General features: G+C 41.1%; 2 protein-coding genes across 5 annotated transcripts in view; one reads left to right on the forward strand and one right to left on the reverse strand.

The window, feature by feature from the left end:
• The window catches only part of gse1 (Gse1 coiled-coil protein), a 192,882-nt gene extending 174,350 nt beyond the window's left edge, over positions 1–18,532 (forward strand). For 3 of the 4 annotated variants that reach the window (XM_037789390.1, XM_037789417.1, XM_037789409.1), the window contains 13 exons: positions 2,934–3,100; positions 3,405–3,605; positions 5,173–5,340; positions 5,486–5,850; positions 6,116–6,431; positions 7,892–8,523; positions 8,664–8,776; positions 8,871–9,141; positions 11,186–11,299; positions 12,347–12,721; positions 13,933–14,274; positions 14,876–14,979; positions 15,903–18,532. In XM_037789390.1, coding sequence (XP_037645318.1) covers positions 2,934–3,100; positions 3,405–3,605; positions 5,173–5,340; positions 5,486–5,850; positions 6,116–6,431; positions 7,892–8,523; positions 8,664–8,776; positions 8,871–9,141; positions 11,186–11,299; positions 12,347–12,721; positions 13,933–14,274; positions 14,876–14,979; positions 15,903–16,043 — 3,309 coding nt within the window. In that variant the 3' untranslated portion in view covers positions 16,044–18,532. The remainder of the gene's footprint in view (positions 1–2,933; positions 3,101–3,404; positions 3,606–5,172; positions 5,341–5,485; positions 5,851–6,115; positions 6,432–7,891; positions 8,524–8,663; positions 8,777–8,870; positions 9,142–11,185; positions 11,300–12,346; positions 12,722–13,932; positions 14,275–14,875; positions 14,980–15,902) is intronic. The other variant, XM_037789400.1, reaches the window with a different exon arrangement.
• A 664-nt stretch (positions 18,533–19,196) lies between these two features.
• On the reverse strand, positions 19,197–25,107 carry gins2 (GINS complex subunit 2). The gene is made up of 5 exons (XM_037789432.1): positions 24,723–25,107; positions 24,461–24,575; positions 21,816–21,915; positions 21,553–21,679; positions 19,197–19,663 (listed from the first exon to the last, which is right to left on the reverse strand). Exons 1-5 carry the CDS (start codon positions 24,810–24,812, stop codon positions 19,535–19,537), a joined length of 561 nt encoding a protein of 186 aa, XP_037645360.1. The 5' UTR covers positions 24,813–25,107; the 3' UTR covers positions 19,197–19,534.
• Between the last annotated feature and the right edge of the window lie 1,241 nt (positions 25,108–26,348).

Consider the following 26,348-nt stretch of genomic DNA (forward strand, 5'->3'; position numbering starts at 1 on the left):
ATGCAACAGCTTGATTAGTGGTTAAGTTAGGGCGTAGATTTAAGCAAAGGTGCTACTTGGGCCTAACCTGACCCTGTCAGATGGTTTGTTTCACAGAACCATCTGAGAAGCTGTCATTGGAAACTGTTTGGAAACGGCAGGCACTTTAAAAAAATACTTGGCAGGTGATTGGATGAACCATCTGTCAATCAAACTAACGAAAGCGAAACTAACTCAGTGCCGTTCTTTGCTCTTCTTTCAATGAAGAAATACTCTCCAGTTCTGATATAACTGATGTTAATGCAGCGTCTACGCTAACCTCTTCAGGAGCCGCTATTGTTGTGTAGAATGAACAGACACCTCTCCGTGTGTCTCACCGGGTCTCATGGTACATGTCCACAGGATCCGTCATTTCCCCGCTTCCCATGCAAATCGGGGGCTTCCGGTGCGACCCGCCACCTCTGGAAACTCCCTAAAATCTTTTAAACTAACCGTTGTCGATCTAAAATGAAGACAGATTCAGCAAATGCATGGCTTATTTCTCGCCTAAAATGGTTTCAGAAACACATTTAGGTGAACTATTTTCGTAATATAAGAGCGAAAAAAGAGCTGCAATGTTGGTTAGGGTTTGAAAGCTGGGACCACAACGCTTGGCTTGGCGAGCCGAACACAAACGCGTCACTTGAAGCCTGCCAAGATGTATTTTCGTGTGACATTTGATCCCGTGATTCTTTGCGTGATTTTTATGACATTGCAATATTCTAGCTGCCGGGCGAGGTTAACTTGGGCCCGCTCCTCACACATAACACAACAAACAAACATGCATAAATAGATACACAGATCTGTAGCATCAGTGGTGTTAGTCAAGCAATGATGACAGCTTTGCTAAACACCGATCACTTGGTTAGCAAAGCTGTCATCGCTGTGATTACAGCAATTGATTAACTGACAGTCGGTGTGATAGAAAGCAGCTGCTCCTGCTTCTATAGGCATATTACTGGCGAGGCATTGCTCGCCAGTAACATCTACCTGCAGCTGTACGTCTTTATGATGCTCAGGAAGGGATTGACTGGAGAAATACACACAGTACATGACTTCATCTGCAAGTTCATGTGGGTTAAGAAAAGACATTTTAATGTAAATGTGTCTGCTTGCCTGCCACAAATTTGTACTAAATCTAATCTTAATACTCACCTGTTCCTCTCAGCCTTCCCTAGGGTCCTTGTTTCATATGTGTTTTCCTTTTAAACTTGGGTCTTGAAATATTTTGTCTATAAATTTAAATTTTCCTTTTTTTAACACTTTTAATTGCATGGTTCGTTTGTGTCTTTTAATGTTGCATCATGATTGTTTTTTACCCTTTATGGGAAGCACCTTGAGTTTATTATGTGTTCTTTATAAATTTACATTATTAATATTATTGCTCAGATTTCCAGGCAACCACCCGTCAGCTATTGATAGTGTTGGACAACTAGGGAGATAAAGAAGATTAGACTTTGTGGAAAAAGAAGGAGAAGAAGCACACAGAGCGCCCGGCATCTTGCAGCTCCCAAGCCTCAATCTGATATTGACTTCTTTTGACATGTATGAACCTCTTTTCCAGTTGGCTGCTGATTGGGAGGGAACGTCCACCTTCTCCCTGTGCTCATAAAGCTTTGAAAGGATGGAAGTGGCGTAGGGGGGTTTACGGGGACAGGAGGTCTGAGGGAGTAGAGTGCCTTATTGTTTAGTGAAGCGCAACAGACAACAAGGAGAAAACAGTAACATTAAACTACTGCAACATGGGGGCGTCTAAGGAACTAAGGGGGATGCGGGGAGTCTAAACATTAGAGGCGTTTAAGATTGGATGTTAGCGCATCAGTGTCAGCCTGGGTCAGTGGCTGCAGAACAGGACGTGGAGGTAATGGCTCCCTACATTGGATTTATTTTATCCGTGGCAGTAGTGAGAGAGAGAGAGAACAGTGCTGCTGTAAGGTCTCTCTCTAATCCCAGGGAGCCCAGAGGTTAATTTAGTGGGGCAAGAATTGCCTCCTCCTCTCGCTCCTCTTCTTTATATCTTCATCTCTTTCTTCCTTCTTTCCCTTCTTTCTATTTGTTCGCTTGCCAACTTCAACTTGAATTCTGGTTTTGCGGGAGATGAAATAACTGTACCACCATACCTGCGAAAATCCTCCTCGACTGAATATCCCTCCATAAACAATTTCCTTGTACGACTCACAAGGATTGTAAGTTTCTCTGTTCTGCGATTGCATTTGTAGGCAGAGGGAAACCAAAGCTTCAGAAAATGCACTCCCACTCCCACAGCAGGATGTCTTTGTAGCTCTGAAACGGTGTGTGTGCCCGCTGAGTGTGTGTGTTTGTGTGTGTGTGTGTGTGTGTTTGTTGTGGGATTGGATAAGTGAGACCAGGCTTGCTGCCAAAGGGAGAGAGGGAGGTGAAAGAGAAAAGGGAAGAAAGAGAAACAGAGGCAAAGGGATGTTGCTTTTAGGACTTTGTTGTCTTCCTTCTAGATGTTAGTGTTTAAGTTATGTGCACACACACTTTGCCAAGATCAAAGTCATCATCTCTCTTGAAGTACTGCTGTTGTACATCTACCATTACCTCATCCTCATCGATCATAAAGATGACATCTCTTGTTTATGATTAAAGAAAAACAGAGGTCGTTTTTTTTTGTTTTTTTTACCCCTCTCTACCTGCTTCCTCCATTTTTATCATATATTCCCCTCAGAGAAATGTTGATCCGTCTATTTTTACAGGGATGTGTTTGTGTGAGAAAGTGAATAATAGTGCCTGAGGTAGAAAGAGCGAGTGAGCAAGGCTGCTGCACCATACACAGGCCTTTTCTTTCCCCCATCTCCCCTCTCACAGGATGGGCTCCATGAGCATTGACAACCGCGACGGTCACAGGTCTTCACGAACAATGACTAACACTCTCTCTCTGTATCTCTCTCCAGGCTGATTCGGGGCCTCGTGGGGCCAGCCGGGAACGTCTGGGTGCAGAGGGGAACCTCCCACAGGAAAAGGGTGGCCCCTCAGTCCCTGCCCACCTCCTGGGAAACCCCTATGCCTTTGGTCTCACCCCCGGTGCTGTCATGCAGGATTCACGTTTCCAGCCCCTCAAGTGAGTCACACACACAAGTCTGCCTGTGTCTCTGGATATGAGGATTTTACATGTTTTCAATTTAAAAGGAAGTTTCTACGTGCATTTTATCAGTAATTCATGAATATATTAAACTCACTGGAATATGCAGCCACAACACTGCATTTTCTCAGTGTGAACGTACTTATGCACTCAAAATAGCAAGTGTAAGTACGTAAGTATGCAAATTGAGACACAGCATAAGTGTGTACAACAGTGGACACAAACAAATCAAACTAACCGTGACTTTTCTCTGTTGTGCCCCTTCCCCCTCTCTTACCTTCAGTCTGCCCAGACAGATGCCTAATGCAGTGCCCCCTGGTCATGTACCAGAAGAGTACCTCCGTGGTTTCCGGCCCTATGCCACGACTGAGGATGCCCTCCGCATGCCCTCTTTGCCCTTGGGCCTGGACCCCGCCACTGCAGCTGCCGCAGCTGCCTACTACCATCCCAGCTACCTGCCCCACCCCTCCTTCACGCCATACAGGTAGGCCTCTCCATTCATTTGTTTTGTTGACTTGGCACCCGTTCCCTCTGAGAGCAAATTGTGCAAACCAGTGCATATGACTGAACTAAGTATTTGTAATGCTTAGACTCAGCAAGTAAACACATTAGTGTATAGCTGACCTTGAATTCATGTTCCCAGAGGTAACATACCGATGTTCTTTATTTGTGTATTTTTATTTGTGTAAGAGAGTTGAACAGAGATGTGATTTAGACAGATGGCAGTACAAATTTAAAAAATCAGATTCCAGGTAAACAAAAGGCAAAAGTAAGATAATTTAAATAACCGATACCAAATAAACAAACTCGCAGTGTCATCATGGACAGGAAGGAAGTCACAGAGTATCACTTAAAACTATTCTTGCACTGGGTTACCTCTTTGCAACACAAAAGAGCAGAGTTTATCATATTACATGCACTGAGTCCTAAATTACAGCTTTATATATTCTATCATCTGACCGGCTGCTGCTAAGAAGCTTCTGTTTGAAAATGATCCTGGTCAGCTGAGTCAAAATGCTTTTAAGCGATTGATTCAAAAATACATATACATCACTGTTTATTGCCAAAGGCTGCAGTAATGTCATTTACAGCCTTCAGGCTGCAGTAATGATGCTTTATTGCTTGCTAAATTACAGTGCCATTCTTCACAAAACAAGGAGAAGCACTACACTTATTTGACACTTGGGTACCTAATATTTTTGCACTATGAGACAAACAAAACACAGTTTTTGCTTTATTAATAAAGGAGTTGTATTTATTTTGAAGCTTCTTAAACTAAGCCAGTTAATAGCAAGACCCATTTCCCTTGTCTTTACCCGAGTAAGGTTATGTCTATGAATAAAATATGAACATTCAAAAGAGAGCCATGGCTGGTTTTGCCACTTAACTCTATATATCTGGAGCTTGTTCGTGCCTGCTTTGTGAGAAATTAGCATAGAATAATCCCTGAGCTGTTTATACATCTGAGATAAGACGTATCATGCTCACTCCTGTGATTTGTCAATTCTCTCATAAGGAAAATTAGTTTTGTTTTAGGTGCTTTCTTCTTTATTGGAGTGACAGCCCAGTGATCATACAGAGAAAACACCAGCAGCAGAAAATCTATGTGCAATGTTTGTTAAAAATACATTAATTTTAAATGTATGTATGATCATGGAGACTGTGAGTGTGCGTCGAGAAGGACCCTGCTTGCTCTGGGCTATCACACAGGCTGCGTGCCCCTGGTCTGTCAACCCAGCAAGATCAGAGCACTGCAGCACCCATCACACACTGCGCCGTAATGGATTTAATGAGGGGATGAGCAGTGGATGTCACACACATACACAAAAACACACAGTTGTGCATCACCACACAGCACAGTCTCTCGCTAGCTGCTGTGTGATGATTGAGGTTAGCTGACAGGCACGGCTACTTTCTTGAAAGATGGAAGACCCTGTGATGTCACTTTTTGGGAGATGGAGGCGTGCAGGTTAATGAAAGTGAACGCTGCTCTGTCACACGGAGAGACTGACTTGTCTTCCTCTCTCTTTTCTTTTTTTGATATCTCCCAGGATGGATGACCCGTTCTGCCTCTCTGCTTTGAGGTCACCTTTCTATCAGCTGCAAGGAGGGGGAGCTTTACCTCCCATCCATCCCTCTGCTGTTCACATGCACCTACAAGGGGTCCGCTACCCTGGAGACTTCACGCACCCGTCACTGTCAGCCCTGCAGTCTGAGAGGTAAAAATCCCCTTAATTCACGCATACGTACAATCACAAGTGCATGCATACAGTAGATCTCAAAAGTGTGTCGTAATTTTCTATCTAATTTCACTGACATCTTCTTTCTACTTCTGCCTCCCCTGTCCACTTTTTTGCTTTTCAGGCTTCAGCTGGAGGATGAGCTGCGACAGAGAGAGAGGGAGCGCGAACGAGAACGCGAGAGGGAAAAAGAGAGAGAGCGTGAGGCGGAGAGGGAAAAAGAGCGGGAGAGGGAACGAGAGAGGGAGAGAGAGCGGGAGAAGGAGCTGGAGAGGGAGAGAGAACGCGAGCGGGAAAGAGAGCGCGAGAGAGAGCGGGAGAGGGAGAGAGAAAGAGAGAAGGAGATGGAGAGGCAGAAGGAGAGAGCAATGAGGGAGAAGGAGCTGCAGGCTTCCAAGGCCATGGAGAGCCATTATCTGGCTGAGCTCCATGCCATGAGGGGGCAGGAGGACCGAACCAAGCCTGAGAGACTCACCCCTAATCGGGCTGGTATGTGTCTGAGCTGCCCCTGTAGCTTCCTTAAGCTACAGTCATATTGCCTGTAAACACTTGTCCCTATAAACACTTTATGAGCAGCTAGAGCTGAAGCTGCAGCTACTTGAAGACATCATATCCATGTGTTGTCTTGTGATGGACATTTTATACTACTTTCCTGACATTTTATAAACTAAAGAATAATCCATGAAGTGAGAAAATAATCCTTAGTTGCAGCCCCAACATCAAAATGTTTACGCTGACCTTTCTCCCTCCACAGATAAAACCAAAGAGCCCGCCCCTCCAGCTCCCAAACCAGTGCCGCCAGGACACCACTCTGCAATGATCCCATCACATCATCCCATCCCCGGTCTAATCTCAGGCCACGGCCTCTACATGGGGGCCGGCGCGGTAGGGACGGCGCTCTCGGCCCAAATGATCGCTCAGAGGAATAATGAGGAGGAGAGGTGGTTGGCGCGGCAACGTAAGCTGCGGCAGGAGAAAGAGGATCGTCAGTACCAGGTGTCTGAATTCCGCCAGCAGGTTCTGGAGCAGCACCTGGACTTGGGCCGGCCAGGTGACGCACCAGATCACAGGTGAGACAACACTCACAAGACGTAACAGTCCAGCCAACATGTGCAGAGATTTCAAACCCACATACATTTTTTTAACCGCACATGCTGGCAGTGTTTATTTACACATGACTAGGCACTGGCAGAGTTGCCCATGTTATCTGATAGAGACGTGCAGTTCTTGGGTCTCTATGTCACCAAAAACACATGCATGTTTCCAGTGAAAACTATTTTTGGGGTGTTATGCTGTTTGTCTCTGCTAGCCTTATAGGGACAGTTGTGCCTGTGTTTTGAAGCCTCAGAAGCTGGCAGGCTTTAGAAGTTTGTTTTCAGGCAGGACTGGAAAAAAGATAAACCCTGTCAGAAGCATCACGTCTACTCTATTTCTGTCCATGCTTCCTTCCAGGCCTGACATGTAGGCAAACAGGCAGCTATGTTTAGGTGTTGATGTAGGGTGTAAAGCGGGGTCCTGATGAGGATGATGATGTCCTGATGCTGTTTCATCTGTAGTGGGTAGGGGTTTCAAACAGGCAGCGAGTGGGACAGCTAAGATACACAAAGGCTAATTCTCGGCTAATCCTCTCAACCTTGCACAGCGTAAGCCCCCTGCTTACCCTCCTTTGTTACTGTGCCTGTGTTTGTGTTGTTGTGTGCGATTCAGAAGTGAGGCTGTGGTTAATGCTGTACTGGTAGGACAGGAGAGATACACACGTCTGCTATCAGGAACCATACGGTATAATCACAGAATCACAGGCTGCAGATTGCAGATAACACACATTTACTCACACGCACACACACAGAATTGCAAACACAAACAGGGCGGCATAGATAATTTGACTGGTCATGCGGTGTGCGATCCTGCCAGGTTTGATTTGGAAAGACGCTCGACAGTGTCCATCAGCCATCTGCCTTTCTTTCTTCCTCACTGTTGCCATTTCTTTCTTTTCCATCACCGTACCAAGTATCAGCCTTGTTCTCCCTTTACATATATATATATATATATATATATTCTTCGTCTCTCTCTTTTATATCCTTTTCTAAAAATCCATCGTTCTCCTTACCTTTCCTATGCCAATCATTTTCTTCTCTACCTACCTGCCTGTCTGTCATGAGAATATTTCTCCTGGCCTCTTCCTCAGTAGGCCGCCTTCATCGCTTGCTCTCTCCCTCTCTGTGTGCGAACATGCCACACTACAAGGACCTAACAGATCAAAAACAGGCCTGCATATCTGGAGGACATTGTGTGCCTTGGCCACATCCTCACTCTGCTCTAGGCTACTCTGTCTGGGCTTGATAACGCCACTTTGCACAGACACACAACCCCACAGACATACTGACAGAAATGAAGGGAAACAGGCAAACCAGCACTATGTTGTGTCTCTGTGTTGCATGTGTGATTGGAAAACACTATTTATAGGAGATATAGGCGTTGTACAGTATTTCTAACAGATAAACACAACCTCTGTTCCATTGCATCTCTACAGATCCATACCAAATCACCATGATCCAGGAAGCCGGGACCTCCACCCTCACTTAGGCGCCCCTCCACCCCTCATCTCCCCCAAGCCTCCTCAGCCACCACGTGAACACCACCCTCCCACCACCCTGTGGAACCCTGCATCTCTTATAGAAACCACCTCAGAGTCCAGACGTAACCACGAGCCCTCAGGGATGGGACACTACGAGCTCAGTCGGCTGCCCCCAGGGCCCTCCAAATATGAGGACGGAACACGAAGGAGAGAAGGGGGCACGATGGAGAAGTATCCCCCAATGAGAGGTCCTCCGGGCCTGCCGGAGCCCAGCACATTTCTTGCTGATCTGGAGAAATCCACCCAGTCGTTCTTCAGCCAGCAGAGGGCATCGCTGTCCCTGACCAGCCAATATGAACTGGAGGGAGCCATGAAAAGCAATCCTGGACTAAAGAGCATCCAGGGACACCCAGGGCACAGTAGACATGGACTAGGAATGGTCCCGGGGCCAGGGATGGGACAGGTAGCCACACTGGGGATAGGTCCAGACACAATGCTGATCTTTGACGAAATCCTTCAGCAGCACCGAAGGCCTGTCAGCAAACTGGACCTGGAGGAGAAGAGGAGACGGGAGGCCAGGGAGAAAGGTAGGCATACTGTTGCTCTACACCTCATCACATACACTCTTACGAAAACATCATAGACTACATCTTGATTTATGTAACAGTCAAGTTTATTAAAGGATTTAAAAGTGAGGTGTCAGTAGTGACCTCTTTACTTGCTGCAGGTTACTACTATGAGCTGGATGACTCATACGATGAGAGTGATGAGGAGGAGGTGAGAGCCCATCTCAGGAGAGTAGCAGAGCAGCCCCCACTCAAACTGGAAGACTCCACAGAGGTAAAACACCTGCCAACACATATGCTTTCTGCTTTCCACAAGCCCTCATGACAAAACATTGCACTAAGATTTCTTCTTTTGCCTCTCTGCATAGAAATTGGACTTCCTGGGAGCGTTTGGCCTGACCACGGTGGGCCGGCGAGACGAGCTGGTGCAGCAGAAGAGAAGGAAAAGGAGGAGGAGGCTCAGGGAGCGCAGCCCCTCGCCATCTGTCTCGCAATCGAAACGCACTCCTCCTCCACCTCCTCCCCAACTCAGCACGCGCTTCACCCCGGAAGAAATGAACCGAGCACCAGAGCTGGAGGATAAGAAGCGGTTCCTCACCACGTTCAGACTGTCCCATGTCACCATACAGCAGAGGAGAGGTAAGGGGATTTATAGTAATACAGAGATTAAGCAAAGTCTATGGAGTAGATACTCCATCCCACACTTTTGATTTACTTAGTCATGTTTGAAACTGCTCTAAAAAAAAAAACCTGGTAAATATATATGAGTGATTTTGTCTACTCTTGATATGGGTCTTTAGTGCTGCTTACCAACCATTTTGTTTAATTATGTTTCAAGAACTACATTAATTAGTGGAAGACTTAACTGTGCGTAAAAATGCCTCTTAGCTATTCTTAATTAAATAAACTATTGCTCCTTACTTGTTTAAGTAAAGAATAAATGTGCACAGGAAGCTAACTAGGGCTGGGCGATATGGAGAAAATTTAAATATCACAATATTTTTGACCAAATGTCTCGATATCGATATTGTAGGGATGACTATTGGTGCTTTCACAATATTTAGTAAGACTGTCAAAGTTAATGCTTCAACACCACTAATTTCTTTAACGCATTAATACAACTTGCGATTTATAGGTTGTAGCAGGCTCAGTTTTAAAGCTAGAGTAACGATTCTGGTATCATATGAAACTAAAAAAACATAAGGAATCCATTAGTAGCTTGTCGCAAAGGAGGTTAAATAACTGCAAACTTGCGCTAAATGTTGGCGAGGAAAAACTAGCATGGCCATTTTCAAAGGGGTCCCTTGACCTCTGACCTCAACATATGTGAATGAAAATGTGTTCTATGGGTAACCACGAGTCTCCCCTTTACAGACATGCCCACTTTATGATAATCACATGCAGTTTTGGGCAAGTCATAGTGAAGTCAGCACACTGACACACTGACAGCTGTTGTTGCCTGTTGGGCTGCAGTTTGCCATGTTGTGATTTGAGCATAATTTCTATGCTAAATGCAGTACCTGTGAGGGTTTCTGGACAATATGTATCATTGTTTTGTGTTCTTAATTCATTTCCAATAATAAATATATACTTACATGTGCATAAAGCAAGCATATTTGCCCACTCACATGTTGATAAGAGTGTTAATTCCTTGACAAATCCCCCTTTAAGGTACATTTTGAACAGATAAAAAATGTGTGATTCATTTTCGATGAAACGCGATTAACTATTTTAATTAATAATGTGTCTGTAATGGCTAAGTGGGTAAAGGCAAATAATAGAACAGCTAGAACAGTCTGGTAAGTTCAGAAAATGACATCACTTTACTGTAATGGAGCCTTTAAAACCAGGTAAATACAACACTTATGCCATCGATATAATAATGTATTACCCAGCCCTAAAGCCTTCAATGGTAGAATATCATAATGAAGTGAAGGACATTTTTTTTATAGACGTTATTAAATACTTGAACATTATCACAAAGCATAGCAGAGCAGACATCATTGTGCCTCAGCCGCTAGTTAGAAACCACTACATTACAGAACTGACCCAGTGGCCTTTACATGCCATACAAACATCCCCATCCATTACTCATATCAAGCCTCTTCTCTTTGACATCTCATTTCAGCAGAAGACTGATTGCATGCTCATTTAGCTTTTAGAACGTAGTAGTCATTCTCAGTCGGCTCTACGGCTTGCTGACGCTTCACTTTAGCCGAGCTCTGCCTGCTTTACATGCGCTCTGTTCTCATTAATATGTTGACTCAAGCCTTGAAGGGAAATCATAAAGAGGTCGAACAATGATCACGTCAACCTCAAACCCCTGTATTATATGCAGCATATTTTAAACAATGTATGCATAATGTAATGCTTTATATTGCCCTAGTTAGAAAGGTGGACTTGTGTCAAGGTTCTGTTTGTAAACACTTGCAGCTCCACACACGCTCGCATACTGACGAGGAATTGGGAGTGGCAGCAGTGGGCTTACAGTGATCCCAGTCTAATCCTCTTGATTTACTGTTTGCTGCCTACAGATGGCAGCGCACTGCCTCCCACGCTGTCAGGCCACACTCTACCTCCTTTTACACACATACACACACACACACTAGGAGAAATTAGGTGCTTATGAAAATGTGATTGAATTACATACAGACAGGACTAACTCATTTTCGCTGTGTCTTAGACAATGAAAGGGTGGTGGAGCTACTTCAGGCCATTAAAGAAAAGAGCGTAACCTTGGATACCATCAGACATGCACCTCATCCGCTGTGTAAGAGCCCTCCAGCACCGATTTCTGGTGAGACACTAATGAACAGAAACATACACACTTCCTCATCCCTAAAGTATTGGGTTAGTGTGGTATTTACAGAGCTGGAAGAAGTACTCAGATCTTTGACTTGAGTAAAAGTAGTAATACTACAGTGTAGAAATACTCGGTTACAAGTAAAAGTCTTGCATTCAAATTTTTACTTAATTAAAAGCACAAAAGTATTAACATCACAATATTCTTAAAGTACCTAAAGGTAAAAGTACTCATTATGCAGAATAATATATATTATATTATTGTGTTATAATTATTGATGCATTAATATGTTCATCACTTTAAGGTTGCAGCTGTTAAACACGGGGTTAATTTAGATTATTTACATATATTTATTATATTTTGATATACATTATTTATTTATGTTATAAAGATAGCTTAACCTATAATAATACATCATAACTTATTAGTTTATTTATATTTTGTAAGGCTGCAGCTACCGATTATTTTCATTATCGATTAATCTGCCGATCATTTTTTTCCAATTAATTGATAATTGTTTAGTCTAAGAAACGTCAAAATGATGTCTGAAAATGGCCATCACAACTTCACAGAGCCAAACGTGACGTCTTCAAATGTCATTTTGTTCGACCAAAAGTCCAAATACCAAAAAATATTTAGTTAACAATGAGTGTTTAACCATTCCTGTTTGAAAAATGACTGAAACCATAGTTGCCAATTATTTTTCTGTCGACTGACTAATCGATTAATTGACTAATCGCTTCAGCTCTAATATTTTGGATTGATCGAAATCTGTAAATTAACTAACGTTATCAAATAAATGTAGTGGAGTAAAAAGTACAATATTTGCTTCCCAAATGTAGTGGAGTAGAAGTGTAAAGTAGCTTAAAATGGAAATACTCAAGTAAGGTAAAAGTATCTCAAAATTGTACTTGAGTAAATGTACTTAGTTACTTTCCACTGCTGAGTATTTATTCATTTGTCTGATGTATCTGGTGTTCTCATCTGTAGTAATGTGGATCTTGACCTCATCACATTAACACATATTCAATTGATTTGCAGATTCTGCATTTGTCCAGCCTTCCTCTGAATCAGAAGGCCACCACAGCGTCAGACCACATAGCCCCTCCTCACATTGCCCAGCGTCTCCCAATGGTCACCCAAAACCCCTTGGGGAGACATTAAGACCAAAGGAACCCCCTTCTCCAGCTGTCTACCCAGACAAGGCCCGGGGGCCCAGCGAGGGACCGGTCTCCAAGAGGAGCTCCAGCCTGCTGAACAGCTTGCGGCCCCCGCTCCCCCTGCAGGGTAAAGAAGGCCCTCACAGCGTCAACGGACGCACCAAACCCTGGGACAGCTTCACCCCGGAGGAATTTGCCCAGCAGTTCCATGAATCTGTGCTTCAGTCCACTCAGAAGGCTCTGCAGAAACATAAAGGTAAGCCGCACAAGCCGCGGTTAAAGAGATCTGTCTGCAATGGTGACTAGTGCGCAGCAGGGCAGTACAGTGACAAGAGAGCCCACGTTTCAGCATTATGACTGAGGTACAGGTTGTCACAGGTCTGCCAGGAACATTATGTTTCCAGTTAAAGCTGCAGTGCTGATTCATATTTGATCAGCACTGCTCAAGCGGTGATTAACAGCTGCTTAGAGACTCCTCGGCTGATCATATTTGCCCCTAAGTTACCGACTGCAGCTTTTATCAATGAAACAGAAAATATGAGATTAGCCAGAAAATATATGGAAATTCTGAAAAGTGGCCATCACGATTTCCTGTGAGTGATGTTTTCAAATTATGTCCAACCAACAGTCCAAAACATAAAAAGCAGCAAATCTGCACATTTGAGAAGCTTAAACGAGCAAATGTTTGGTATTCTTGCATGAAAACATGAACTTTATTCATTATTCCTTTACCAAAATTGTTGTTAATCATTTTTTCATTGATCAATTAAACCTGCAACAATTAATCAATTAGTTGTCAACTATTAAATTAATCAGCAACTATTTTGATACAAATTCTCTGATTCCAGCTTCTTAAATGTGAATATTTTCTGGTTTCTTTACTCCTCTATGACAATAAACTGAATATCTTTGAGTTGTGGACAAAACAAGACATTTCAGGACGTCATCTTGGGATTTGGGAAACACTGAGCAACATTGTTCACCATTTTCTGACATTTTATAGACCAAACAACTAATCGATAAATCGAGAAAATAATCGACAATGAAAATAAACGTTAGTTGCAGCCCCAAATCAATTAATCTAGAGCTGAAACAATTGGTCAATCGACATAAAATTAATCAGCAACTATTGGTTATCGATTTATTGTTCACTTTTTGCCAAAAATTCCCCACTTCAAAAAATGTTCCTGTTTTCTTGGGCTTCTATGGTGGTAAATTGAATATCTTTGGATTTTGGATTGGCAATTTGAAAACGTCGCCTTGACCTTTTGGATATTGTGGTGGACATTTTTTCAATATTTTCTGACATTTTATAGACCAAGCGATTAATCAATTGATTCCAATAATGGAAATAATCATTACTTGTATCCCTAGATTAATCGACTAATCCTTTCAGCACTATTGAAATGAATATAAATGGACGACAAAGGACAAAACCTCCCTCCTCTCCCCTGTCTTGTCCTATAGGTGGAGCCACGGGGATGTTGGAGTCGTCCCACCTCCAGGAGTCCTCCGTTCACTACAACATTCCAGAGCTTCAGAGCGCCCCCGGTCGACCGCCGCCGCAACCGCATTCACAATCTCACTCAAATGCACATTCATTTCCCCATCCACTTTCACTGGCTCACCCTCAGCCCAACGGGCAGCACTTCTCTGTAGCCCTGCACCGGGAGGCCTCGGGGACGAGGGAGGACATGTCTGGTCCGGAGGACTCTGAGGAGGAAGAGGATGAGGAGGAAGAGGAGGCTCCTCCTTCCAAGTGGCAGGGGATTGAATCTATATTTGAAGCTTATCAGGAATACGTTGAAGGTAAGCAGCTACAGGGAACAGGCAGTGTTTATACAGATGCTGCTAAATATCTCATAACTCTTCTGTTTTTATGGCTCTTCTACCCTGCATTATATGTTGGTTGCATAACCCCTACTTTCTTCAATATCTCATTGTATAGGTTCATAATTTAGTGTTTCTCTTTATTCCTGGAAAAATGTGTTTTCATCTTAAAGCAGTAGTGTACAATCACATATTGTTTGGTGGTTGAAAGCTATACAAATGAAGTCTTGATTTTTAAAAGTTGTTGTTGTGTTCTCTCGTCACTAGAGGGCGGTATTCATCCTTCCTCTACACTATTCAGTTATGTGCAAATAAATGTGTGATCAGGATTTGTACCAGAAATTTAGTAAACAGAAGTTGAAGTTGAAAACACACAGTTTCACTAGTGTATTTTATTACCTTTTATACATGAAGACATGCATCTGAATAAACTTGAGTGGTAAATTAGCTTTGTAGCATCTGCTGCAGCATCATGGTCTGGATTCTGCAAAGTGGTCAGTGTTCACTGCTGCTAGGCTTAATTTAATTTCTCTAATTCCCAACTCTTGCTCAATTTCTCTCATGTGGTTTTGTCTTCTAGAGCAAAGTTTGGAGCGACAGGTGTTGCAGAGTCAGTGTCGAAGACTAGAAGCTCAGAACTACAACCTCAGTCTGACTGCTGAGCAGCTGTCTCATAGCATGGGGGTAAGACGCTGCACACAACACTTATTGTGCCTTCTAAACACACTTGACGTCATCTCTAAGCCTAGACTCATCAACTCATCCGCACATACTTCTTTGAGTATGAATTAGATACACGTCTATAATCCTTGAAATAGATGAGTTCCCTCTTGAAAAATGATAAAATATCTCATACAGTTCATAACATGAATAACGGCACCATATTCTTTATTCTCACATTGTGGTTTCGCATTTATTTTCCCCACCCTCGTATTGATGCCATGACTAAAATCACATCCTCTTTGTTGTGATTTTTATGCCTCCCTGCCGTGGACAGAGGAATTATGTTTTCGGGTTGTCTTTCCGTCCGTGCTTCAGTCCGACCCATTCTCGTGAACGCGATATCTCAGGAGCACCTGAAGGGTGCAAATGTCCACTTGGATGCAAGAATGAACTGATTTGATATTGGTGGTCAAGGTCACTGTGACCTTACGTCCGTCCCATTCCTGTGATATCTCAGAAACTCCTTGAACGAATTTTCTTAGAATTTGGCACAAACGACTGATTAGAATTTGGTGGTCAAAGGTCAAAGTCACTGTGGCCTTACCTGCGTCCCATTCTCATGGAAGCGATATCTGAGGAACGTCTGGAGGGAATTTCGTTACATCTGGCACAAACATCCATTTGGACTGAAAGCTGAACTAATTAGATTTGACGGTCAAGGTCACTGTGACCTCAGAAATCACGTTTTTGGCTGTAACTCAAGAATTCATGTGCTAATTATGACAATTTCACACACATCTAACAGGATCAAATGATGTAGACATTTTAGACAGACATGGATGTAAACTGCACCTTCACTTGTTGGCGGAGGCATACAGTACAATGGCGAGGCGGTAATTCTAGTTTTGTTAACTTTATTTTTTATATCTTCCCTGATCGTATAGGAGCTGATGTCCCAGAGACAGAAGCTGGCAATGGAAAGGGAGAAGCTACAAGCAGAGCTTGAGCACTTCAGGAAGTGTTTGACGCTGCCACAGACACACTGGCCGAGAGGCGGCCATTACAAGGGCTACCCTCCCAGGTGACCCCACCACGCCGACCCGATGGCCCCCGGCCGCCTCCCCTTTCAGACTGACACCCAGAGTTTATTTTTCATGGCCTGGTCCACATGGCTCCATGGAGGAGAATATGGCTGGCTAGATAAGATGAATGAATGAATTGAGTGAATGGATGGATGCTAGATGAATGCACAGGAGACAGGACCATACAGTGAAGGACAGGCAGTCTTTGGATTGTGGCCAGCCAGGGACTGTGCCACGAGCCACTAACGTGTGCCAATGTAGCCAACCCCGAGAGCACGGGGGCAGGAGTACCTGAAGATCAACACAAACACACACACACACACACACAAATACACACACATGCACCTGCTCGTCACACATTCTTCAGTCGCCTGCTGCTCTATTGTTCAGTCCCTGCATCCCTCGCCGCCACAGCTACACAGACAATCCTGCCAATGAGGGAGCAGCAGCCCCAGGAGGGGTGACGTCTAGAGACTTGAACGCTCCAAAGGCTTCTGGCCAGTCGGGACTGATTTTTATCACAGTGGCCACATGAGCTTTTTGAACTGGAAATGCACTTAAGAATAAAAGCTGAAGAACTACCTGGTGGTACTGTGTTACAACAAAGAACTGTTCAAAATTAGGGAAGAACTTAGAAAATGCACATTTTTGGAAAGAATTAAGGAAATGTTTTATTTCGAAATAGAAAATTTGAGAATAAGAATTTTAAAAGGTGCTTCAGCCTTGTATTGTATATAATATGAAGACTTAAAAGAATTTTGTATGTTTTTATTACTTTAATCATTGTTCTTTTAAAGAAAAAGCCTGCCATTTTTATATGTTTATGCTTTTTTTTTGGGTTGGAAAAGAAAGCCTTGCTTTTAGTGTTTGTACTGCTGCTGGCCAGAACAGCTCATTTTGAGACATTTAACAGAGTGAGAGAGAACAGGAAACACTCCTCCTCCTCTTGCTCTCTGCTGACAGCCACAACCACCTCACCTGGCATCTGAGCTCAGCAAAGCTTACGTAGAGGTTCTGAGACATGGCTCCCGCCCCGCCCTCTCATCCCCCTTTCCTTCACAGCAACATGTGTCTCTCTGTTTTAACGCCCATCATCAACTCCTCTGGTCACTGCTGGCATGACTAGTTAGCTTGTGATATTCTCCTACAGAAACCAGATGAGATCCACAGTGACTTTTTTTTTTTTTTTTTTACTTTGGTCACTTGACATACTTGATTTTGTAAAGACATGAAGAGTCTCTTAAGCAGCCAGCTGATGAAACTGGTTATTGATGCTTTATCCTACCATTAGACCTTTCACTTCACTTTGTACAACATTATACAGCATTAGACTCAAACAATACCACGGCTTGTATAATGTTTCGCCTTATCAGCAGTCATGAGAGGACACAGTGCCAAAATTACAAAAAACGATAGCATTTTGGATTCTTAATTTTAAATTGAGTTGCAATTAGGTTAGCCAAAACATTCAAACCAGAATGGCCATCTTCCACTGCTGAATATGCATCTCCTGCCTGCATTTACCCCTTTTTAGGACTCCCACTATCCAAAGTTGCCAACATGTTATACATAACAGACTGGAAATCACACAAAGTAGGTTCAAACTGGCCATTTCCTAGTACATATACAATCAGATCACCAGGCCTCATACCCGTTTACAACCAACATTCAGCTACTAGTTTGACACCGACGTTCTACCCTGTAACTCTTGTTGCCTCAGCCTTATGGTTGTATGTGCGTTTGAAGAGCCCAAAGGCCAGCTAGGAGGTGCATAGTTTGGAATTTAAGGGGCTGCACAAGTTATAGCGGTGGGACAGTTGGTGTTAAAAGAGTGGGCGATTTCATTATTTCAAAGTTTAAAAAAAACAACTTTGAAAATGTGCAGAAAGTTAATTTCTAAAAACGGAAGCACAGCTACCCCTACATACAGTATGTCAATTACAAGTGCCTCAATAATTGGGAGCATGTGAATGAGTTGCAGTCCACGTGATGGACATCCTACACATAACACCAGTGATCAGGGACTTTACATTTTACATTCAAGTGTCTACTGTACGTCTCACACCTTTCAAATATGTGCATGCCAAGAACCAACACAGAACTCCTTTATCTAAACGCATCTCCGACAATTTAATCACGACACCTTTTTATAACCGAGGCCCAGCTCAGAGGATCAGGTGGATACATTCAGAGTGTAGTCTGTCATTTTTTACAGAGCAGAAGAGGCATGCTGAGGTTAAGCTGCCAATGACCGCAGTACAATGAGCCCCTCACCCGGCCTCCCTGTGTCTCCAGCCCACGCACGCCCATGCAATAGCCCCATTACTCAGTGGAGGATGTCTAGATGCTGTGAAATCCTGTTTTTAAAATGTACTTGTTTGAATTCATTGTAATGTAATATATTCTTTGTTGAATGTAGTAATTAGGTATTTATGAATATATGGCTGTGATTTCAGACAAAAAAGAAAATAAAATATTTCAAAAATGTTAAATATCAACCTTGGTCTGTTTGTGGGTGCTGGTAGGTGGGAAGGAGAACGCTAAAAGCATACTTTTTTTTTTTTATTCCTGCCGTTTCTTCTTTGTAGATCTGTTAACATAGCATTTAAACATCATAACTCTAACCAACATTAACTCTTTGGTTTTAGGTGGCTCTTGCTTAGACTATTGGCTTTCTTCTACACCACAAGATGTGCATTTTAGGTTTTGGAAATAGTTCTTTCGTTGCCCTCCACTTAAGCACTGACCTCAGAACAGGAGTTGGTCCTGGGATGCTGCACTGCGGCTCCACACTGCTCTTAAATATTTATGATGGGTCAAATACAGGGCAAGTGTCCCCAAAAGGACTTAAATGAGTAGATTTTTATAAATTACTATTCAGAAAAATAATGAAAATGTTCCATTTCCTTGTGTTTAATACAGCAGCATCACTTTTTGAAATATTTTGCTTACCGTGTCATGAGTTTAAATTGCCAAGTGTGCTAAACTTCAAATCTTATGCTACTACTACTACTGTCTCACACAGTTGTTCCTTTGCTTTGACAAACTAGGGCAACTACTAACAACTACTTTAGATTAATTGTTTTCTCTATAAAAGTGAAAAATGCTCATCAAAAAGCCCACAGTTCCTTAAATGTCTTGTATACTTACAGTATGTACCCTAGAAATACAAACAAATACATTTATTTTGACACTTACAGACATGTACAAAAATTATGGCAGTTTTCAACAACAACGATCATCCTAGATTAAATTAAATATGCGCATATTTCAAACAGCTGATACATATAAAGCCTAGATGCTTTTCATATGTATGGAGTAATCACTCAAACAAAACTAATAACCCCTTAAAAAAGCTGAGTACAACTCAGTTAGCTTCAATCATCCATCAACACAAATGTGTTAATTCAGTTTCTGAGAAAACAGTCTTTTGAGTAATGAAGGGCCTGGTGAGGATCCAAGGCTTTGGATCTTTAGATTGTTGATCTGGTGGATCAGAAGTCCGTGAACTGTCCCTTACTGGAGCCTGGCGTCAGATTGGAGCGTAGTTTGTACATGCAGTTGAGAGAATCCAGGAGGAACGATCGTATGGTGTTGATCTCCATCAGAGTCAGGTTGTCCAGCTGTATGAAGACAGGAGACATGCTCAGTTTTAATCAAGTCAAACTAGTATCCTTCCTCTAATGACGGCTGCGATCGCTTGTGCTCATATCTGCTGGATCTTAATCTGACGGGGAAACAGGAAGCAGTGGGGCCACAAGATGAGGGGATAAAAGGATAATCCCAATTATTTCGCAAGACACTGTGACCGTGGCGGTTAATCCTGTTCATTAAGAAACAATCACGGCGCTCCGCGGTTCAACTTTACCTAATGAATGTTCAGTTTGTCATTGCTTGAAGATGCTCCAGTGGCCATTTGAAATGAGACTGTACATGTATGTAGCTATGTTACCAATATCCTTATGGTTTTCTTTATTGTTGATTAATCTGTCAATTATATTTGCAATTTATCAGTTAATCGTTTAGTCTAAAAAGAATATCAGAAAAGAGTGAAAATGACCATCACATGTTCCCCAGGGTAACATCTTCATATTGCTTTTTTGGGATCTACACTCCAAAACATAAATGAAATAAGTCTCAAAATTGTCACAAATGTGTATTACATGATCTACAAATTAAAAATAAGATTTACAAATGTGTACAACGATTTGTGCATAACTTGGGGTACTTACAAATGTGTGCTCCAATCTACACACAAATACCAATCAAAGTGGGAAAAGCTTTTTCTAAATAGACAGAATCGATCGAAATGACACCCCTCGATTACAACACATACATTTACTAACTATATACTCTCTCTCTCTCTCTCTCTCTCTCTATATATATATATATATATATATATATTATATATTATATATATATAATATATATATATATATATATATATAATATATATATATATATATATATATATATATTATATATATTATATATATATATATATATATATATATATATATATATATATATATATATATATATATATATATATATATAATATATATATATATATATATATATATATATATATATATATTATATATATTATATATATATATATATATATATATATATATATATATATATATATATTATATATATTATATATATATATATATATATATATATATATATATATATATATATAATATATATATTATATATATATATATATATTATATATATTATATATATATATATATATATATATATATATATATATATATATATATATATATAATATATATATTATATATATATATATATATATATATTATATATATATATATATATATATATATATATATATATATATATATATATATATAATATATATATATATATATATATATATATATATATTATATATATATATATATATATATATATATACAAACACTACCTGCATCAAAATCATTTTTAATTGTCGAGGTTGGATCCAGCTGACCGCTATGGCCATTCAGCGTATGTCAAGAAATATGGCTAGAAAAGAGACAGAGGGTTACATGAGAGAGAAAGGCCTCAAATTTGAATTGACATAATTTCCAGTGTTACAGAACCTGCCTGTTGAGTACATTTTACCCTGGCACTACATGAAATGTTTTCACTACTAGAAAAATCAGAGAAATCAGGAACTTTTTTTGTCTATATATATATATTTTTTTTTTTTCATTTGTAGATCATGTAATACACATTTGTAACCATTTTGAGACTAATTTCACTCCATATAATCAGTTCACTATCACAGCAGAGTAAGAAAACCAGCAAATATCCACATTTAAGAAGCTAAAACTACAGAATTTTGGCATTTTTGTTTTAAAAAAAATGCTGAATAATTTTTCTGTTGATTAACTAATCAGTTGTTTGACTAATTGTTTAAGCTTTACAATATCCTATTAACAGTTTGTGGAAACTAAATGCTCAGTGTGTGATTCTTCACGATCAGTTTTACCTTGGCATGAGCCTCCAGCTGGCTGATGAAACTGTCGGCGGAGAGGCGGAGTTTGGCGATACGCGTGTCCCAGATGTCTTTGACCAGCGTGCGGATCTCATCTGCTTTAGGGATGTTATCAGACGCACTACAGAGACACACAAACCACCATGTGATGTAGAGCGCCACATACTTAGACAATAAGGGAGCATTTCATATATTCATATAAACCTCCAATAAGACAGAAGGTCCTACTCCTGCATGTTTAAGTTGAAATGACTCACTAGTTCAGCAACAGTTTGGTCAGCTCCATGTAGTAAGGACTGGGGACAGGCGTAAAGGTGTCCTCTTTCCTCTCAAGATCTCGCATCTCCTCCAGTTTCTCTGCACATCATCAACAGCAGGAAAGTCAAAAACAGTCATTTGATGAAGCACAAGTAGAAGCATAAGTGTCAATATCTTTCTTAGACGTGCCAGTCGTAGAAGTTCCAGATCAAGTATTTTCAGTATCTTGCGCTAAAGATTTTCTTTCTGCATTACTGGCTTCGTGCTCACTCAACAAGGAGTGAACTATGAAAGGACATTTCATTTATTTAAAGCATAAGGCTGACAATATTCTATATTTTTCTTAAGGCAATGAATTGATCCGACAAACAAGTACATCCTGTACCGCCAAAGCCTGATATATGTTATTCCTTAGATTTCCGAGCACAGTTAAAAACAAACCAATGAGCCACACTGTTGCACTGACTGATATGACCTTGCATTATGATGAACATTATCACTATAGTAGAGCTGCAACTAACCATTAATCTGATTTTCAATTCATCAGATGGTTATTTTCTTGATTATTCTATTAGTTAGTAGTTGTATGTATTCTATTAGTTGTTGTTGTACATGTACTCTGGGCCATTGCTTTAAATATTCACTAGCACAGCTGAAAATAGTCTGCAACAGATGCACTACTTATCCCTGTTTTGAGTAACATTTAGGCTCTTTTTTTGCCTTTTTAAAAATGAAACTATAAAAGTGTAACCTTTTATTTTTAGATTATGTCTTCAGTAGGAACCAATGGGCAAAGAAAGGGAAGGGAAGTCTGAAAGTGTTAAGAGACGGACTAATGTGTTTTTTTTTGTGTCTTTTTGTGGTATTTGTTGACAATAGGAAAACTATAGAATAATACCAGCCCTGCCCTTAAACTCATAAAAAGGTACCAGCACCCCTTCAACAAATTCAAATTAAATTCAACACTGGCTATTAAGTATAAATAATACTAACAAAACAAATGTTATGACTGATTTGCAAACTAAGAGCAAATCATCTCATTAATACTACTTCTGATTCAAGATGAATGTAGTAATCTTAAATCCCATTTTTTACTTCAAATCACCAGGTCTATGGTCTAATGCAAACTAATCTGAAGTGATACTATTTTTTCAACTTTACTTCTGGATGTGAAAGCTGTGAAGAAGAAGGAAGGAAGAAGTTTGTTTAAACATTTAAACAAAGGTAAGTTTAATGCAAATTGCAGTGTAGATCCCAAAGTCTCCAAGCACACTAGATACAGTGTGGTAATTCTCAGTCCATATAGTGCTGGGCTGCAGCAATTACTGACGGTGTGCTCACAATACGGCAAAGACTACGACATTAAATTTAATGCCAAAAAGAGTAATGTGATGATAGTCAGAAGTAGAGAAGATAAGAAATTAGTTCTTCCTGTGTTACACTTGTGCGATATTCCTCTCACGACATGCAAGGAAATAAAATACCTTGGCCCATTTTCTCACTGATGATTGGAATGATGATGACAGAGATATCTATCGACAGTGCTGTAAACTAGATGCTCAGGCAAATATGTTGCTTCGTAAGTTCAGTATGTGTTCTGTAAATGTAAAATGTTCATTATTTAGAGCTCTCTGCATGTCTTTGTACACAGCTCATCTTTGGTTTAGCTACAAGAAAAGTAGTATGCGAAGGCTCATAGTGGCTTACAATGATGCAGTGAGGTTGTTGCTTCGGGTTCCCAGATGGCATAGTGCTAGTCAACGGTTTGTGTCCTCTGGTATTCCTACATGTGAGGCACTTTTAAGACAATTTGATGTATAATTTTATTTGTCGCTTGGATGAGTCAGAGAACAGCATCATAGAGGCTTTAACAAGCCCGAGCAAGAGCTGCACTCGGTACTCATCCAGGCTCAGAAAACACTGGCGAGATAGCCTACATATGAATTGAATGATGAACTGCTGTGGTCTTATCCTGTATGTTTTTTGTTTCTTCTTTTATTGCCACGGAACCAACTGTGTTGTCTGAAATAAAGTTTGAATTGAATATAAATGTGTTGAAATGATGCACACCACAGGCATATTTTCAAAAACAGACATGAAAACATGGAGTACTGGGTTTCAATATGTCACTCAATGTTCTAGATTATATACCTTAAATACAGAGTTGTAAGTAACATGTTGATACAGAATATATATTAGAAAAGGAGAAGTTAATGGATTCTCAATGTAAGTTAACAGCAATCCTCTGCTCTTCAAAGTACAATAAGTAGGGGGGACAAAGGAGGACGGTCTGCAGGACAGATAATAATGCACTATACTCGTTTTTAACAGTCTCTTCTGCACTATATTCACTTTTTGAATCGTCCTATATCACAGCTGTTACCCTGCACTATATTCAGTTTTAACAGTTGTCTTCATCTCCTTGTATTTTTATATCTGGTATATTTTTTTTGTACTTTGCACTACTAACTTTTTTACTGCCTTTTTACTAACATGTTTTTGCACTATGGAACTGTGATGCAGGAAACTTGAATTTCCCTCAGGATCAATAAAGGTTACTATCTATCTATCTATCTATCTATCTAGCTATCTTATACAACTTGAAAACATGTACCAAGACTTGTTTGCACTGTATCTATCTTACCAACATCCATCCACGCAGGAGGAACAATCCTACATTTCTGTCTCTGTTTCAGGTTAAGAGCCAGCCACACAGGAACATCTACAGACAGCCCGGGGTTGAAGGGACCCAGGTCACCCTGAGGATAGAGAGACCCAAACATTGCTGCAGTTAACAAACACAGAGAGACACATAGATGTAGATGAGGACAGAGAGACACATAGATGTAGATGAGGACAGAGAGACACATAGATGTAGATGTGGTAACAAACACCTACTGACTCACCCCGATCAAATAGATCTTGTCTAAACTGAAGTTTGGTATTATCTTCACCGTCTCCTTCTCGGCCAGGAACTCTACCTCCGAGGCATCCATAGCTGTGTGTGTTTGGCTAGATTAGTTTATTATTTCCCTGCACTTAGTTTACCCCTCTCATCAGGCGCTGCTACACGTTCTGATCTCCCGCGCTGCAGACGGCGTCAACGTACACGGAATACGTAAGGATGAGACAACTACGTCACAAACAAAGAACACGGTAACGGTGAGCACTTTTTACCGTTGTTGTGTACTTAAACCATGGATGTATTAAAGACTTAAACGGCTTCCGTTTCTGTATGTAATCCTCCAAACTTGTTTGGACCTGAATCTTTTAGAGAAATTGTAATTTGAAGGCTGTTTTATTGGCGCGCACGTGGCTGGTTTGTAGTGACGACACTGACCAATCCTTAATGTTTTGCTTTGTCTGGCCCGGAAGGAGGAGGTGGGTCATGTGACAGCAACGACAGGAAGCGCACTAGTGATGGGAATTACGGCTCTTTTTAGTGAGCCAGATCATTTGGCTCAGCTCACCAAGAAGAGCCGGCTCTTTCGGCTCCCAAACGGCTCTTAATTTTACCACTTCTGCCTTTTATAATTCAGACAAATGTAGCGCTGGTTTTACCTATGATTAGTGTGTGTTGCACATATATCACTTAAATTATTCAATATAATTATACTAAACCTTATAATTTCCAGAATACCATAATTTGACATGCTGCTTCGTTTCCGACTGTCACTCATCTTGTCTGCTATTCGCGCATCGCACTACTCTCTCTCTTTCTCTCCTCCTCTCCCTCCTGCTCTGTACCAGTAGACCGTCAGCGCGCTGAGCACCCCCATCCCTCCCTGCTTGATGGTATGATCTTGTCTGTCATCACCTGATTGGTCGCACGGACGTCATGAACACAACATTCAGTCACAGTCAGTGCATGGAGTGCCGTGGCGCGGAGAAAATCGTCCTATTATTCCGCCTTGAATTAAAAAAAAAAAAAAAAGACGAGAGCCGGCTCTTATCGTTCACTTAAAAGAGCCGGCTCTTTGAACCGGCTCGTTCACGATCTACACATCACTAACAGCAACGTTCAGTAAGCGCCACTAGGTGACAACGTGGTCATTAAAGCTCTACATTCACCAGTTTACTTTAGTAAGATACACAAGTACTCAGTATGCTAACTGATATGTAACCTATTATAAACCATAATTTAGAGGTGCTATTATTGTACACTACATTCATATGGAAATATTGTACTTTTTACTTCACTGTATATATTTGACAGCTATAGTTCGCAGATCTATTTCGACCTCACTCTGACCGTCACCACGGTCTTCCACCTTGAATGAAGCCATTTCTTCTTCCTATCTGCGAGACCATAATATCAACAAAGTCATGTTACTGACCTTAAGAGGCTGGCGTAGGTTATAAGCAACCGGAAAACCATGCCTCTTCCTCTTTGCCTTTCTCGCCTCATCGGAGACCTGGTAAGTATGTCGGGAAGCCAATAATCCGTCACTTTATTGTGCAGGTGCTTGTGTCCCTGAGGATTTCTGTGGTTTTCCCCGTGGAGTTCTGTATGTAACTCTCTGTTTGTTGCA

Source organism: Sebastes umbrosus, chromosome 2 (assembly GCF_015220745.1).
Source record: "Sebastes umbrosus isolate fSebUmb1 chromosome 2, fSebUmb1.pri, whole genome shotgun sequence".
Classification (NCBI taxonomy): domain Eukaryota; kingdom Metazoa; phylum Chordata; class Actinopteri; order Perciformes; family Sebastidae; genus Sebastes; species Sebastes umbrosus.

Coding starts and splice junctions, on each gene's coding strand:
- gins2 (XM_037789432.1), bottom strand. CDS start 24,812: ATGGATGCCTCGGAGGTAGAGTTCCTGGCCGAGAAGGAGACGGTGAAG. Junction 24,576..24,722: donor ACAAGATCTATTTGATCGGG/GTGAGTCAGTAG, acceptor CTCTATCCTCAG/GGTGACCTGGGTCCCTTCAA. Junction 21,680..21,815: donor ACCAAACTGTTGCTGAACTA/GTGAGTCATTTC, acceptor GTGTCTCTGTAG/TGCGTCTGATAACATCCCTA.